We start from the raw sequence: 11,421 nt of genomic DNA, 5'->3' as shown, positions 1-11,421 counted from the left end.
TCAACACTACGTCACTAACTGTCACTATTGTGGTTATAATCACAAAAGAAATAAATGCCCAGCATTTCACAAGACATGTGAAAAATGCAAGAACAAGGACACTATGCAAAAATGTGCAAATCAAGAAAATTTGTACATAAAGTAGAGATACATACCGACGATGAATCAGATGACGATACACATGCACTCGAAATGATCACTGCAAATAATTCCCGCGTGCACAAAATCGAAAAGTTCAAGACTCCAAAAGACATTTGGACGGTCGAACTAAAAGTGAACAACTCGAATGTAACATTCAAAATAGATACAGGAGCAGACGTAACCGTACTGCCATTCAGAGAATATAGAAATATAATTCCAAAACCACAACTGCAAAAAACTTCAACTCGATTATCAGCTTATAATAACACAGCTATAAAAGTGCTAGGAAAATGCACAGCAGTCATTAAATACAAAGAATTATCAAAGCAAATAAAATTCATTGTTGCAAAAACAAACTCGCACGCAGTTATAGATGCAAAGACAGCTAAAGATCTGAACCTGATTCAGAGAATTTCAAAAATAAATTCGTCGAACACAAACGACATATTAGAAAATATGAAGACTGTTTCGGAGAAATCGGCACTTTGTCAATAACACATCATATCACAGTGGATCCACAAATAACTCCTGTAATTCATCCACCAAGATCGGTTCCTTTTTCTATAAAAGAAAAACTCAACAAAGAATTAAAAAGAATGACAGAATTAGATATCATAAAACCTGTTAGTGAACCTACAGACTGGGTAAATTCCCTAGTCATCGTTGAAAAAGCCAACGGAAAACTCCGACTCTGTTTAGACCCCAAGAATCTAAACAAAGCCATAAAAAGGCAACATTTCAAACTCCCTACAGCGGAGGACATTTTTGCACAAATGCATAACCCTAAATATTTTTCAAAACTCGATGCATCTAATGGATACTGGCAAATTCCAGTTGACGAAGAAAGCTCCCATCTTTTAACGTTCAACACACCTTTTGGAAGGTATCGCTTCACACGACTACCCTTTGGAATTCACAGCGCCAGTGAAGTTTTCCAAAAAGAAATTTCAAAAATAATAGAGGGCATAGAAGGAGCAAGAAATTCACAGGATGACATCATAATCTGGTCCAACACTTTAGAAGAACACACAAATAGACTACAACAAGTTTTCGATCGAATCCGAAAGCACGGATTAAAGTTAAATAAATCAAAGTGTATCTCAAATCAAATCAAGTACCTTGGGCATATATTAACCAGCGAAGGGATAAAACAAGATCCAACCAAGGTACAATCATTCACATGCCACTGCCAACAAGTAAAAAAGAATTACAAAGATTCCTAGGTATGACAAATTACCTATGTAAATTTTTATCTAATTACTCCGAAGTCACAGCACCATTGCGCCAGCTTCTACAGAGTGACACGTTATGGTCATTCGACAACCACAAATCGAAGCAATAAAAAGCTAAAAGAAATGATTACCAGAAAACCAGTGCTACAATTTTATGATCCAGATCTACCAATAAAAATAACTACAGATGCTAGTAAGCATGGGCTCGGAGCGATACTTGAGCAGAAACACAACGAAAGATGGCTACCTGTTTCGTTTGCATCTCGTGCAACAACTCAAGCGGAACAAAACTACTGTCCGATAGAGAGCGAAGCTCTCAGTATAGTTTTCGCATGCAAGAAATTTCATCAGTTATATACGGAACTCATTTCAGAATCGAAAATGACCATAACCGTTGAAGCAAATATTCAAAAAATCGATCACTAAATGCCCCCCAGAATCCAAAGATTTCTACTAACATTACAAAGATATGATTTTGACCTAAACCACATACCTGGTAAAGAATCAATTGTTGCAGATACCCTATCACGTGCATACCTTGAGCAAAATACTCCAGATATCAGACGAAGATATGAAATCGCACATTCATGCAGTAATAAAAAATTACCCCATAACCGACACTAAATTAAAAGAGTATAAAGAAGCCACTGCAGACGACCCGTCTCTACAGACACTCGTCACATATACAAGAACAGAATGGCCCCCAAAAGACAAAATACCAATAAACATCAAACCATTCGTATCCGTTCGTGATGAAATATCAATCGTCAATGGTCTCGTTCTAAAAGGTTCAAGAATAATTGTACCTAAGTCATTACGTAGAGAAGCTCTACAGGAAATACATACCGGACACATGGGTATCGAAAAATGCATAGAGAGAGCGAAGGAATGTATATACTGGCCCGGCATTAACGCTCAAATCAAAGACATGATTAACACATGCTCATACTGCATTGACTACAAAAATCAACAAGCAGCCGAACCACTAATAAATCATGAAATACCTACTACACCATGGACCAAAGTGGGTACAGACGTATTTCACCTGTCTGGAAATTCGTATGTCACAATTATTGACTATACAACAAGATTTTTTGATCTACACGAAATAAATGATTGCCAGTCAAAAACCGTAATCAAAAAATTAAAAGAAACTTTTGCTAAATTCGGAATTCCGCAAACAGTTGTAAGTGACAACGGTCCAGAATTCAATTCGGCTGAATTCAAAAATTTGCAAAAAATTGGCATTTTCATCACACGAAGACAAGCCCGCATTATCATCAAGCGAATGGCATGGTTGAGAGAATATACAGACAATAAAAAAGACGCTAAAAAAGGCATTCAAAAGTGACGAAGAACCTCAGTTAGCGCTCTTAGCATTACGCACGACTAAATTACAAAATGGTGCACCATCCCCTGCAAATCAAATAATGAATAGAACATTGCGAACAAATCTCCCAAACATACTACACGACAAAATTGGTATCAGGCCTCACGAAAAGAAGAAATCAAACATTACAACAGAACTCCCAGAGTTAAAACCACACGACACGGTTAGAATTAAGTTTAACAACAATTGGTTTAGAAGGGGCAAAATAATTAAAAAACTAGAGCAACCTCGTTCATACTTAGTAATAACAGAGGAAGGAAATACAGTCAAACGAAATAGACAACATATTCTTAAAACAAACGAACACGTTCGCATAACAGAAGAATTAGATTATGAAAATATATTTCCAAAGTCAACAAACACGCATGAAAAAACAAAAACAGCACAACTACAGAATTCAACACTACAAAATAATAAAACCACAAAAAGTGGACGACGAATAATTATTCCCTGTAGATACAGATGATATAAAAAAAAAAAAAAAAAAAAAAAAGGAAGATGTTATATAATCATCACAACAAACATGAACAATCAACGTCGCCCATTGTCTCCCTTGATAAAAGGACTTTCACTTTGTTTCCCGCCAAAACAATTAACTTGTACAACAACGGCAGTCGAATAAAGTATCTTGTATCGTTAACACGTTGTTTCAGTCTCTCTCATTTTCTTAATCTTTCATACTAAGTACTCACTACTTCCTTTAATACTCAATACATTATATATATATAACAACAACAGGTGTCTGATGGAGGGTATGCGTTTGGTTGCACGTCTCTGGACAGATTCCAGGAGGTCAATGTTCTGAGCAAGATAGGGATTCCAAACTGATGATGCGAATTCCAAGTGTGGTCGTACCATAGCTGTATACAGTTTTAAATAGATGGCTGGAGAGCGGCTAACAAAAGTCTTGCTGAGTGATGCCAAGACACCCTCGGCCTTCTTGACAATTTTAGAGATATGCTTTTATGGGTGACAATTTCATATGACACCGCTAGAAAAAAACTGCCGTTCAAACCGAAAAGATCCAAGAAACGAAACACTTGAGACTGTAAACAAAGCCACTTTAAATGTGGTAAAAAATCAAAAGAAAAAGGATGAAGTCACGCATGGAGTGACTTTAATTACAGAGTTACTCTAAGGCGGTTAACTTGGAGTTTACTCCATCGGATTTAACTTGGTGCTAAGCATTCTCATCATTCTAATAAATACGGTTGTTGCTTTTAACTGCAAGTCAGCCCTGATCGAACATACTCGAGGTTACATTATTCAATGTATTTTTCCTTTAAAATGGAAGGATGCAGTTTGGGAGGTGATTTGGCTGCTATTTCTAGTGGATCGAGTGGTCATGTTTCCTTGTTGACGAGTGAAATGCGATTTGTAAGCAAGGGGAAGTAACACTGGTTTCTAAGCCGGAGTATCGTTTCCCCTGATTGCGCTCTTTTCATTGTTGTTCCACAGTCTGAGAGAATATGCTGCTGAAATGTCATCTACAAACGTCGAGTTGTATTTAAGTTAATAAATAGACAATTTGTAATCAAAACAATATGCCATTCGGGATGAAGCCTGTGTGTACTTCTTGTAAGTCGACATCTTCGACAATGTGGCGCAAAGGAAGCCAAGGAGAAATCCTTTGTAATTCTTGTGGTGTCAAGTCCTGCAACAAAGACAACCCAGACGGTTCCGCCGGCAGCGCGGCCAATTCTAGTAAAAACTCTACTTCTCATTCCTCATCTGCAGGACCAGTCCTTAGGAAAAGTTCCCGTATTCGTCCGACCAAAAATCGGATACAGACAACATCGAAATCGCTCGGGACCAAAGGCAAAAGTCGACGAAATATTTTTAAGAAAACGGTCTGTTTTGTTTTTGCATTTGGTTTGCATGATTGCTTCTAATGATGTTGTTATTGTCGTTATTGTAGATTGTGATCACTGTGCTATCTTTATTCGTGTTGTGGTTGATGTTTAACACCGGGAGATTAGCCTTGATCAAGCATACAAGAAGTTGTCGTAATCATGCTACCCTTTTCTTCTGTGTGACATCACTTTTCTAGAACTATATCATTCGGTGTCCTTTTTTCTTTTAAATACTATCATATGATTTAAAATAGATTTAAATGTTATTTCTAGAAAGAGCGAAGAGACCAACTATTTCAGAGATTGCCACCGCTGGCTTACGGTGATGGCTTTTGCAGGTAGCTGAAGTGTTTATTTGAGCAAGAGACAGACTCTTTCCGGTTGTTCTTCATTTTCGTGTAATGATTGAAGCGTATTATAAATGTTATGTATTGGTTGTTTTAGGTTTACATATTGTCTGAGGAAGAAGTAAGTCAGCCCCGAAGCTCCTATCGTTTAGCTCCACCTCAACTCTGATCAACCAGACGCACGATCGAAAGACATTCTAAACGTAGCCATTTTATCATGTTTGTTTTCCAACACACAGTGTATCTAGGATCACACCATCTAATATGTCCCCCTTTTTTTTAAGACGATAGAATGGTATTTGAAAGAGAGCCACGAAGCAGCTTTCCCGTTATTTTACCAGTGATATGACACCGTATATGTCTGTATAATGTGATGTCTATGTTCGCCTGATACATGCGTGGTGTGTGTGTGTATGGATCTATAATGTACGGTCTATGTATATTTGTGTTATGTAGTGTATATATATATATTTACGTTTTGAATTGACTAATGTCTTTGATCTTCTGTAATCTTCCAGCATCCAATCAAAGCACCAACAGCTGTATCCACCATTGTGTCAGGGGACAGTGTTTTCTACAATGTAAGTTGAACCTTTCATTACTTTTAAAAGCCAGTCCAAAAAGATTCCAGGATTCAACACGATTGAATATGAAAAGCTGCCTACATTAGACAAGACCCAGCCACACAGAAAACTACACACACAAACACACACACATAATTTAGTTTGAGGTGAAAAGGTTGTGGCCCAGACTTTTCCAGGTCATTCATTGGCTTGCTTTGGACAAACTTATCCTCAATATATAGAAAATGGAGACGCCGAATGTGTTCTTGGAGGTAACATTGGTTGAAAAGTATATCTAGATATACTTTTTATGTGCCACCGGCATGGGGCCAGACGAGGCTGGCAACGGCCACAATTGGATGGTGCATTTTATGTGCCACCGGCAATTGTTCAAATTTGCAAACCTTTCACACCCATGCTAACATGGCAGAACTGTTTATAATAGAATTTGTTTTTTTAAATATGTCTTTGTGTCTGTTTGTCACTTCCATGCTGCTTGATAAGTGGTGTTGGTTTGTTTACATCCCTGTAACTCAACAGTTCAGCAAAAGAGACCAGTAGAATAAGTACCAGACTTAAAAATATACATAAGTATCAAAGTTAATTTGTTTGACTAAAACCCTTCAATGCTGTGCCCCAGCATGGCTGTGGTCCAATGACTGAAACAAGTGAAAGTTGAAAGATCCTCTTTCTATCTCTATATGATGTTAGTATGTTTAACCCTTTCGTTACTGTATTTATTTTGAGATGCTCTGGGTTTCTTTCAGTTACTTTAATCATAACAAAAAATTTAGTAAAATCACTTAGTTATCTATTTCTTTACCACCCACAAGGGGCTAAACACAGAGGGGACAAACAAGGACAGACAAACGGATTAAGTCGATTATATCGACCCCAGTGCATAACTGGTACTTATTTAATCAACCCCGAAAGGATGAAAGGCAAAGTCAACCTTGGCGGAATTTGAACTCAGAACGTAGCAGCAGACAAAATAACGATTCTGCCAGCTCACTGCCTTAGTTATCATTCAGCTAGTGTTAGGAACATAAATTGTGACTAAGGTTTGGTGGAAGATTTAAATTCAAAACTTATGAAAACAAGACATTTGTATGTACTACTTACTTCTACTTGTGACGGCGTTCACCCTGGGCGGGTTGAACCAGCTTCTTCTCTGGTCCTGACAGCATCACGAACCATGGTGGTCCATGCTCAACGGTCCTGTGCGAGGTCATTGGAGATAGCGAGCCATTCACGGTTCCATAGGATTCATAGAAGTTTTGTGGGAATATTGAATTTACAAGTGGTCCCCGACATCCCACATGCATATCCCGAGTGACAGGACACACTGTTTGCCACGGAGTCTCCACAGACGCAGGGATAGAACTACCTCGAAGCCGCTCGGTGCCAGACCAATCCACCTGAAGTTCCTGACAGCATAGCTCTGACACTGGTCATTTACACCACCCTACCACTTTGAGGAGGGGTTGGACTTTAGGGTAGATTTGTATGTAGAGCCAGAGCCAGTTTCAGCCGGGTTGGTATTGAAAGGGTTAACATGCTTTCTTTTTTAATTACCTGCAGCTAGTGATCTCACCTTCACCATTGCCTCCTTCTCCTCTGCCTCTGTTTCTCTTTCTTGGTATGAGTTTAACAGGTTTGCCATAAAATACATTGGCCCTCTACTGAATTATATACACCTCATCTAGAAGTCCAACCATCCTGAGATATCACTTCACCAAATCTCTCCATGTGTTTTTACCTCTGTCACATTTGCATTCCACAGTCAGCTTGCAGCAATTGAACGCCTGTGGTAGTGCCACTTAAAAAACACTGGTGTTGGTGCCCCATAAAAAGCACTGGTGCTGATGCCATGTAAAAAGCATCCAAAACACTATAAAATGGCTGGTATTAGGAAGAGTATCCAGTTGTAGAAACCAAACCAAAACGGACAGTGGAGCCTGGTGCAGCTTCTAGCCTTGCCAACTCCTGACAAACCATCCAACTCATGCCAGCATAGAAAACTGACATTAAATGATGATTTTAGAATGGGATCTATCTAAAATCAGAGACACAGAACTAGAATATATGGGCTATTCCTCACAGACTGTCTTGGATGAATTTCAATCATTAATGAAATAAGGAGTATAAGCCAGTTTTTATTTTCAAATTTGGTAGATTTTAGAATGGATGTTATATAATAATAATGAAATTCTTGTATACAGTGCTCAGGTGCACCACAACTTGTCAAAAGTGCATATAAAGCATATGCAGTAATGCACAAATGTCTGGGAAGTGAACAATGTATGAGTCAGATACATTCTTGCGTGTGTATGGAGGAGAGAAAATCAGGTGTAGTGTTGGCAAATCTCAATTTATGTTCCTAACACCAGCTGAATGATAACTAAGTTATTTTACTAAATTCTTTGTTATATTTAAAGTATTCCTCATAGACTGTCTGGGATGAATTTCATGATGATGTGAGTATAGCAACAGAGTCATCTCTCTCCTCCTGCATAAATCGTCTGATGTCTCCAATACCTGGCCTCTCCCTCAACATAGCACATCATTAGGGAAGATGATACATGTTAAGCAGACTGTACAACATTAACACAGATCAATAGAACCAGTCTTTTTTTGTTTTTTTTCACTTTTTTATTGTTTTATGCATTTTGGTCTTTGGACTGCAGCCATTCTGGTATACAGCCTCGTTACTTATTCTAGCAGTGTCTTTGGCTGAACCTCTAAGTTATAGGAATGTAAACGAACCAACACCAATTGTCAAGTGGTGGTGGGGGACAAACACACACATATTATCAACAAGGAAGGCTGAGGGTGTCTTGGCATCACTCACCAAGTCCTTTGTGAGCCACTCTCCGGCTATCTATCTGTGGCTTTATATAGCTATGGTGCGACCTCACCTGGAATTTGCATCACTGGTCTGGAACCCCTATCTTGCCCAGGATATTAAACGTCTGGAAACCGTTCAGCGACGTGCAACCAAGAGAATACCCTCCATCAGGTATTTGCCATATTCTGAATGCCTTACTTCCCTGGGCATGGATACATTGAAACTCTGACGTCTGGCAGCTGACTTGGCAGACACCCATAAAATTATTAACCATCTTACTAACAATAACTCTGAGCACCCTTTCAAACTCCACCCGTGGACATGTTTACAAAGTCAGAAAACAGCACAGCTCCCATGACTTTCGGAGACATTTTTTTACGCTAAGAGTTTCTGAAGCATGGAACAAACTGCCGGCATCAGTTGTTAGTTGTCGGAGCACTGCATCCTTCAAAACTTCCATGCTTCCTGAGATTCGCCAACACTACACCTGATTTTCTCCCCTCCATACACACGCAAGCATATATCTGACTCATACACTGTTCGCTTTCCAGACATTTGTACATTACTGCATATGCTTTATACGCACTTTTGACAAGTTGTGGTGCACCTGAACACTGTATACAATAATTTCATTATTATTATATAACATCCATTTTCCATGTTGCAACCTCCTTCCGTTTCAGGACGTCCAGATCTATTGAATTCATTTCTCTCTTGAAGATGTCCTTGGAAAGAAAATGGGGTCATCCTCAAGCTCTTGTGATGGATCCCTTGAGATGGGAGGAGGTTGCAAACAATTGCCAACACTGGAGACAAATACTATGCAAGGGAATGGAGTGAGGGGAAGAAAAACTGGAACTTGCCACCAACGAAAGCACGCTTGAAGAAAAGAAAAGTCAGTAGCACCAGTGGAGAGTTGCTTCAAATGCAGTCGCTACATGTGAGTCTACCATTCCCATGTGGGCCTGTACAGCCACAGCAGATGCTGCACTGCCATCAGCTGACTCAAATTCTCCAGGCACAAATACATGGTCTCTTAAAACCAATGGGTGCCTGTCTGATCATCATCATCATCATCGTTTAACGTCCGTTTTCCATGCTAGCATGGGTTGGACGGTTCAATCGTGGTCTGGGAAGCCAGGAGGCTGCACCAGACTCCTGTCTAATCTGGCAGTGTTTCTACAGCTGGATGCCCTTCCTAATGCCAACCACTCTGTGAGTGTAGTGGGTGCTTTTTACGTGCCAACGGCACAGGTGCCAGGGGAGGCTGGCAGCGGCTATGAATGCTAAAAGGAACGAAACCTTTCTGCTCTGCTTCTAATCACAGGTAATTTGCACAGACAAGGTATGAGTGGCTTTTCGGCCCAACTGACCAGTGCTCTATCTACTCACCTAACTCTAAGTATTATTTGACAGTAATTTCTTATGTCTAATTTTTTTTCAATTTCTCAATTCCCTAGGGTTTGTACTATCAGGTCGGAGATATAGTTTCCCTCCTTGATGACGATGGACAGTCTGTATACTATGCACAATTACGAGGTTTGTTACAAGATCAGTACAATGAAAAGAGTGCAGTTATTTCCTGGCTGCTTCCTACACAGTCGAGCCCCAAAAATCGCTTTGATCCCAGCACATATATCTTAGGTAAGTAATTCCTTTTTATTTATGTATCCTTTTATGAACTTACATGTATCAGCATGACTATGAAACTTTAAAGCATGAAAGAGTTCTATATTTAAGGGATGAGGAATTATTTACATTTGACAGATATTTGTCCTCATCTTATTTGTTGTTAACGCAACATTTCAGCTGATATACCCTCCAACCTTCTTCAGGTGTCCTGGGGAAATACCTTAGGAATGAGAACCCAGGTTCGAAATTTCCCCAAGACACCTGAAGAAGGCTGGAGGGTATATCAGCTGAAACGTTGTGTTAACAACAAACAAGATGAGGACAAATATCCGTCAAATGTAAATTATATAAATAATGTACTTAAAGCATGAATTTGTTAACCTAGTTACAATACACACACCTATTCACTATACAGTCTGGTTTATGAACAAATAATTATCTGATATATGGAGCTGTATCCATAAGTATTTAGTTTCACTGTGGAATTAGACCCTTAAGGGCTTTGCAACAGCTTAGATTGAGGACTGAATTGACAGTAAATTTGCTTCTTTGCAATCTATTTTCATTAAATCTAGAAGGCTGTTTTAATCTATTACTGATACTGATTTCTTTACTACCCACAAGGGGCTAAACACAGAGGGGAGACGAAATACCTATTTCTTTACTACCCACAAGGGGCTAAACACGGAGAGGACAAACTAGGACAGACAAACGGATTAAGTCGATTATATCAACCCCAGTGTGTAACTGGTACTTAATTTATCAACCCCGAAAGGATGACAGGCAAAGTCGACCTCGGCGGAATTTGAACTCGGAACGTAGCGGCAGACGAAATACCGCTACGCACTTCGCCCTGCGTGTTAACGTTTCTGCCAGCTCGCTGCCTTCTATTACTGATACTGTTGCATATAACATTTTTATTTAGCAAGAATGAAAACAAATAAGGGAGATAACTCCAACAATTTTATAGATTAGTTTGCTTTTGGTTTTTGAATTTTTGTAAATTGGTTTGCTTCTGGTCTTTGAAGTCTTCTGGTACTCTTGTTAATTTATGTTCTCTTCATGTTCCATTGCAGGACCAGAAGAAGATTTGCCACGCAAGTTGGAGTTTATGGAATTTGTATGCCACGCCCCATCTGATTATTACAAGTGCTTCAAGCAGCCGTACCCTTGCATGACGAACACCCCTGAACTCAGCTACGTCTGGAGCCCTTTCCAACCTTGCATTCGCATTGTGCCATCGAAAGATGAGATATTCGGCACTAAACACTGTCCCAAAAAGACCGAGAAGTTGAAACCCGATAAAAAAGACAAACACACAGACAAAGAGAAAGAAACCAATTAGATTATTATGTAGAAATAAAGAATTCTTTTCATTTTAATTTTTAGTAAAATTCCTGAGTTTCTTTTCTTTT

The 11,421-nt window shown here is 39.1% G+C and overlaps 1 protein-coding gene across 1 annotated transcript; it reads left to right on the top strand.

Moving 5' to 3' along the window:
• The first annotated feature begins 4,165 nt into the window (after positions 1-4,165).
• On the top strand, positions 4,166-11,400 carry LOC115220917 (GATA zinc finger domain-containing protein 1). Its single transcript, XM_029791117.2, has 4 exons — positions 4,166-4,613; positions 5,482-5,544; positions 9,835-10,018; positions 11,083-11,400. Exons 1-4 carry the CDS (start codon positions 4,308-4,310, stop codon positions 11,349-11,351), a joined length of 822 nt encoding a protein of 273 aa, XP_029646977.1. The 5' UTR covers positions 4,166-4,307; the 3' UTR covers positions 11,352-11,400.
• Positions 11,401-11,421: the final 21 nt, after the last annotated feature.

The sequence above is a fragment of the Octopus sinensis genome, linkage group LG17 (assembly GCF_006345805.1).
Source record: "Octopus sinensis linkage group LG17, ASM634580v1, whole genome shotgun sequence".
Taxonomy (NCBI): Eukaryota; Metazoa; Mollusca; class Cephalopoda; order Octopoda; family Octopodidae; genus Octopus; species Octopus sinensis.
This window is presented reverse-complemented; position numbering and strand designations above follow the sequence as displayed.

Coding starts and splice junctions, on each gene's coding strand:
- LOC115220917 (XM_029791117.2), top strand. CDS start 4,308: ATGCCATTCGGGATGAAGCCTGTGTGTACTTCTTGTAAGTCGACATCT. Junction 4,614..5,481: donor GAAATATTTTTAAGAAAACG/GTCTGTTTTGTT, acceptor GTAATCTTCCAG/CATCCAATCAAAGCACCAAC. Junction 5,545..9,834: donor GGGACAGTGTTTTCTACAAT/GTAAGTTGAACC, acceptor TCAATTCCCTAG/GGTTTGTACTATCAGGTCGG.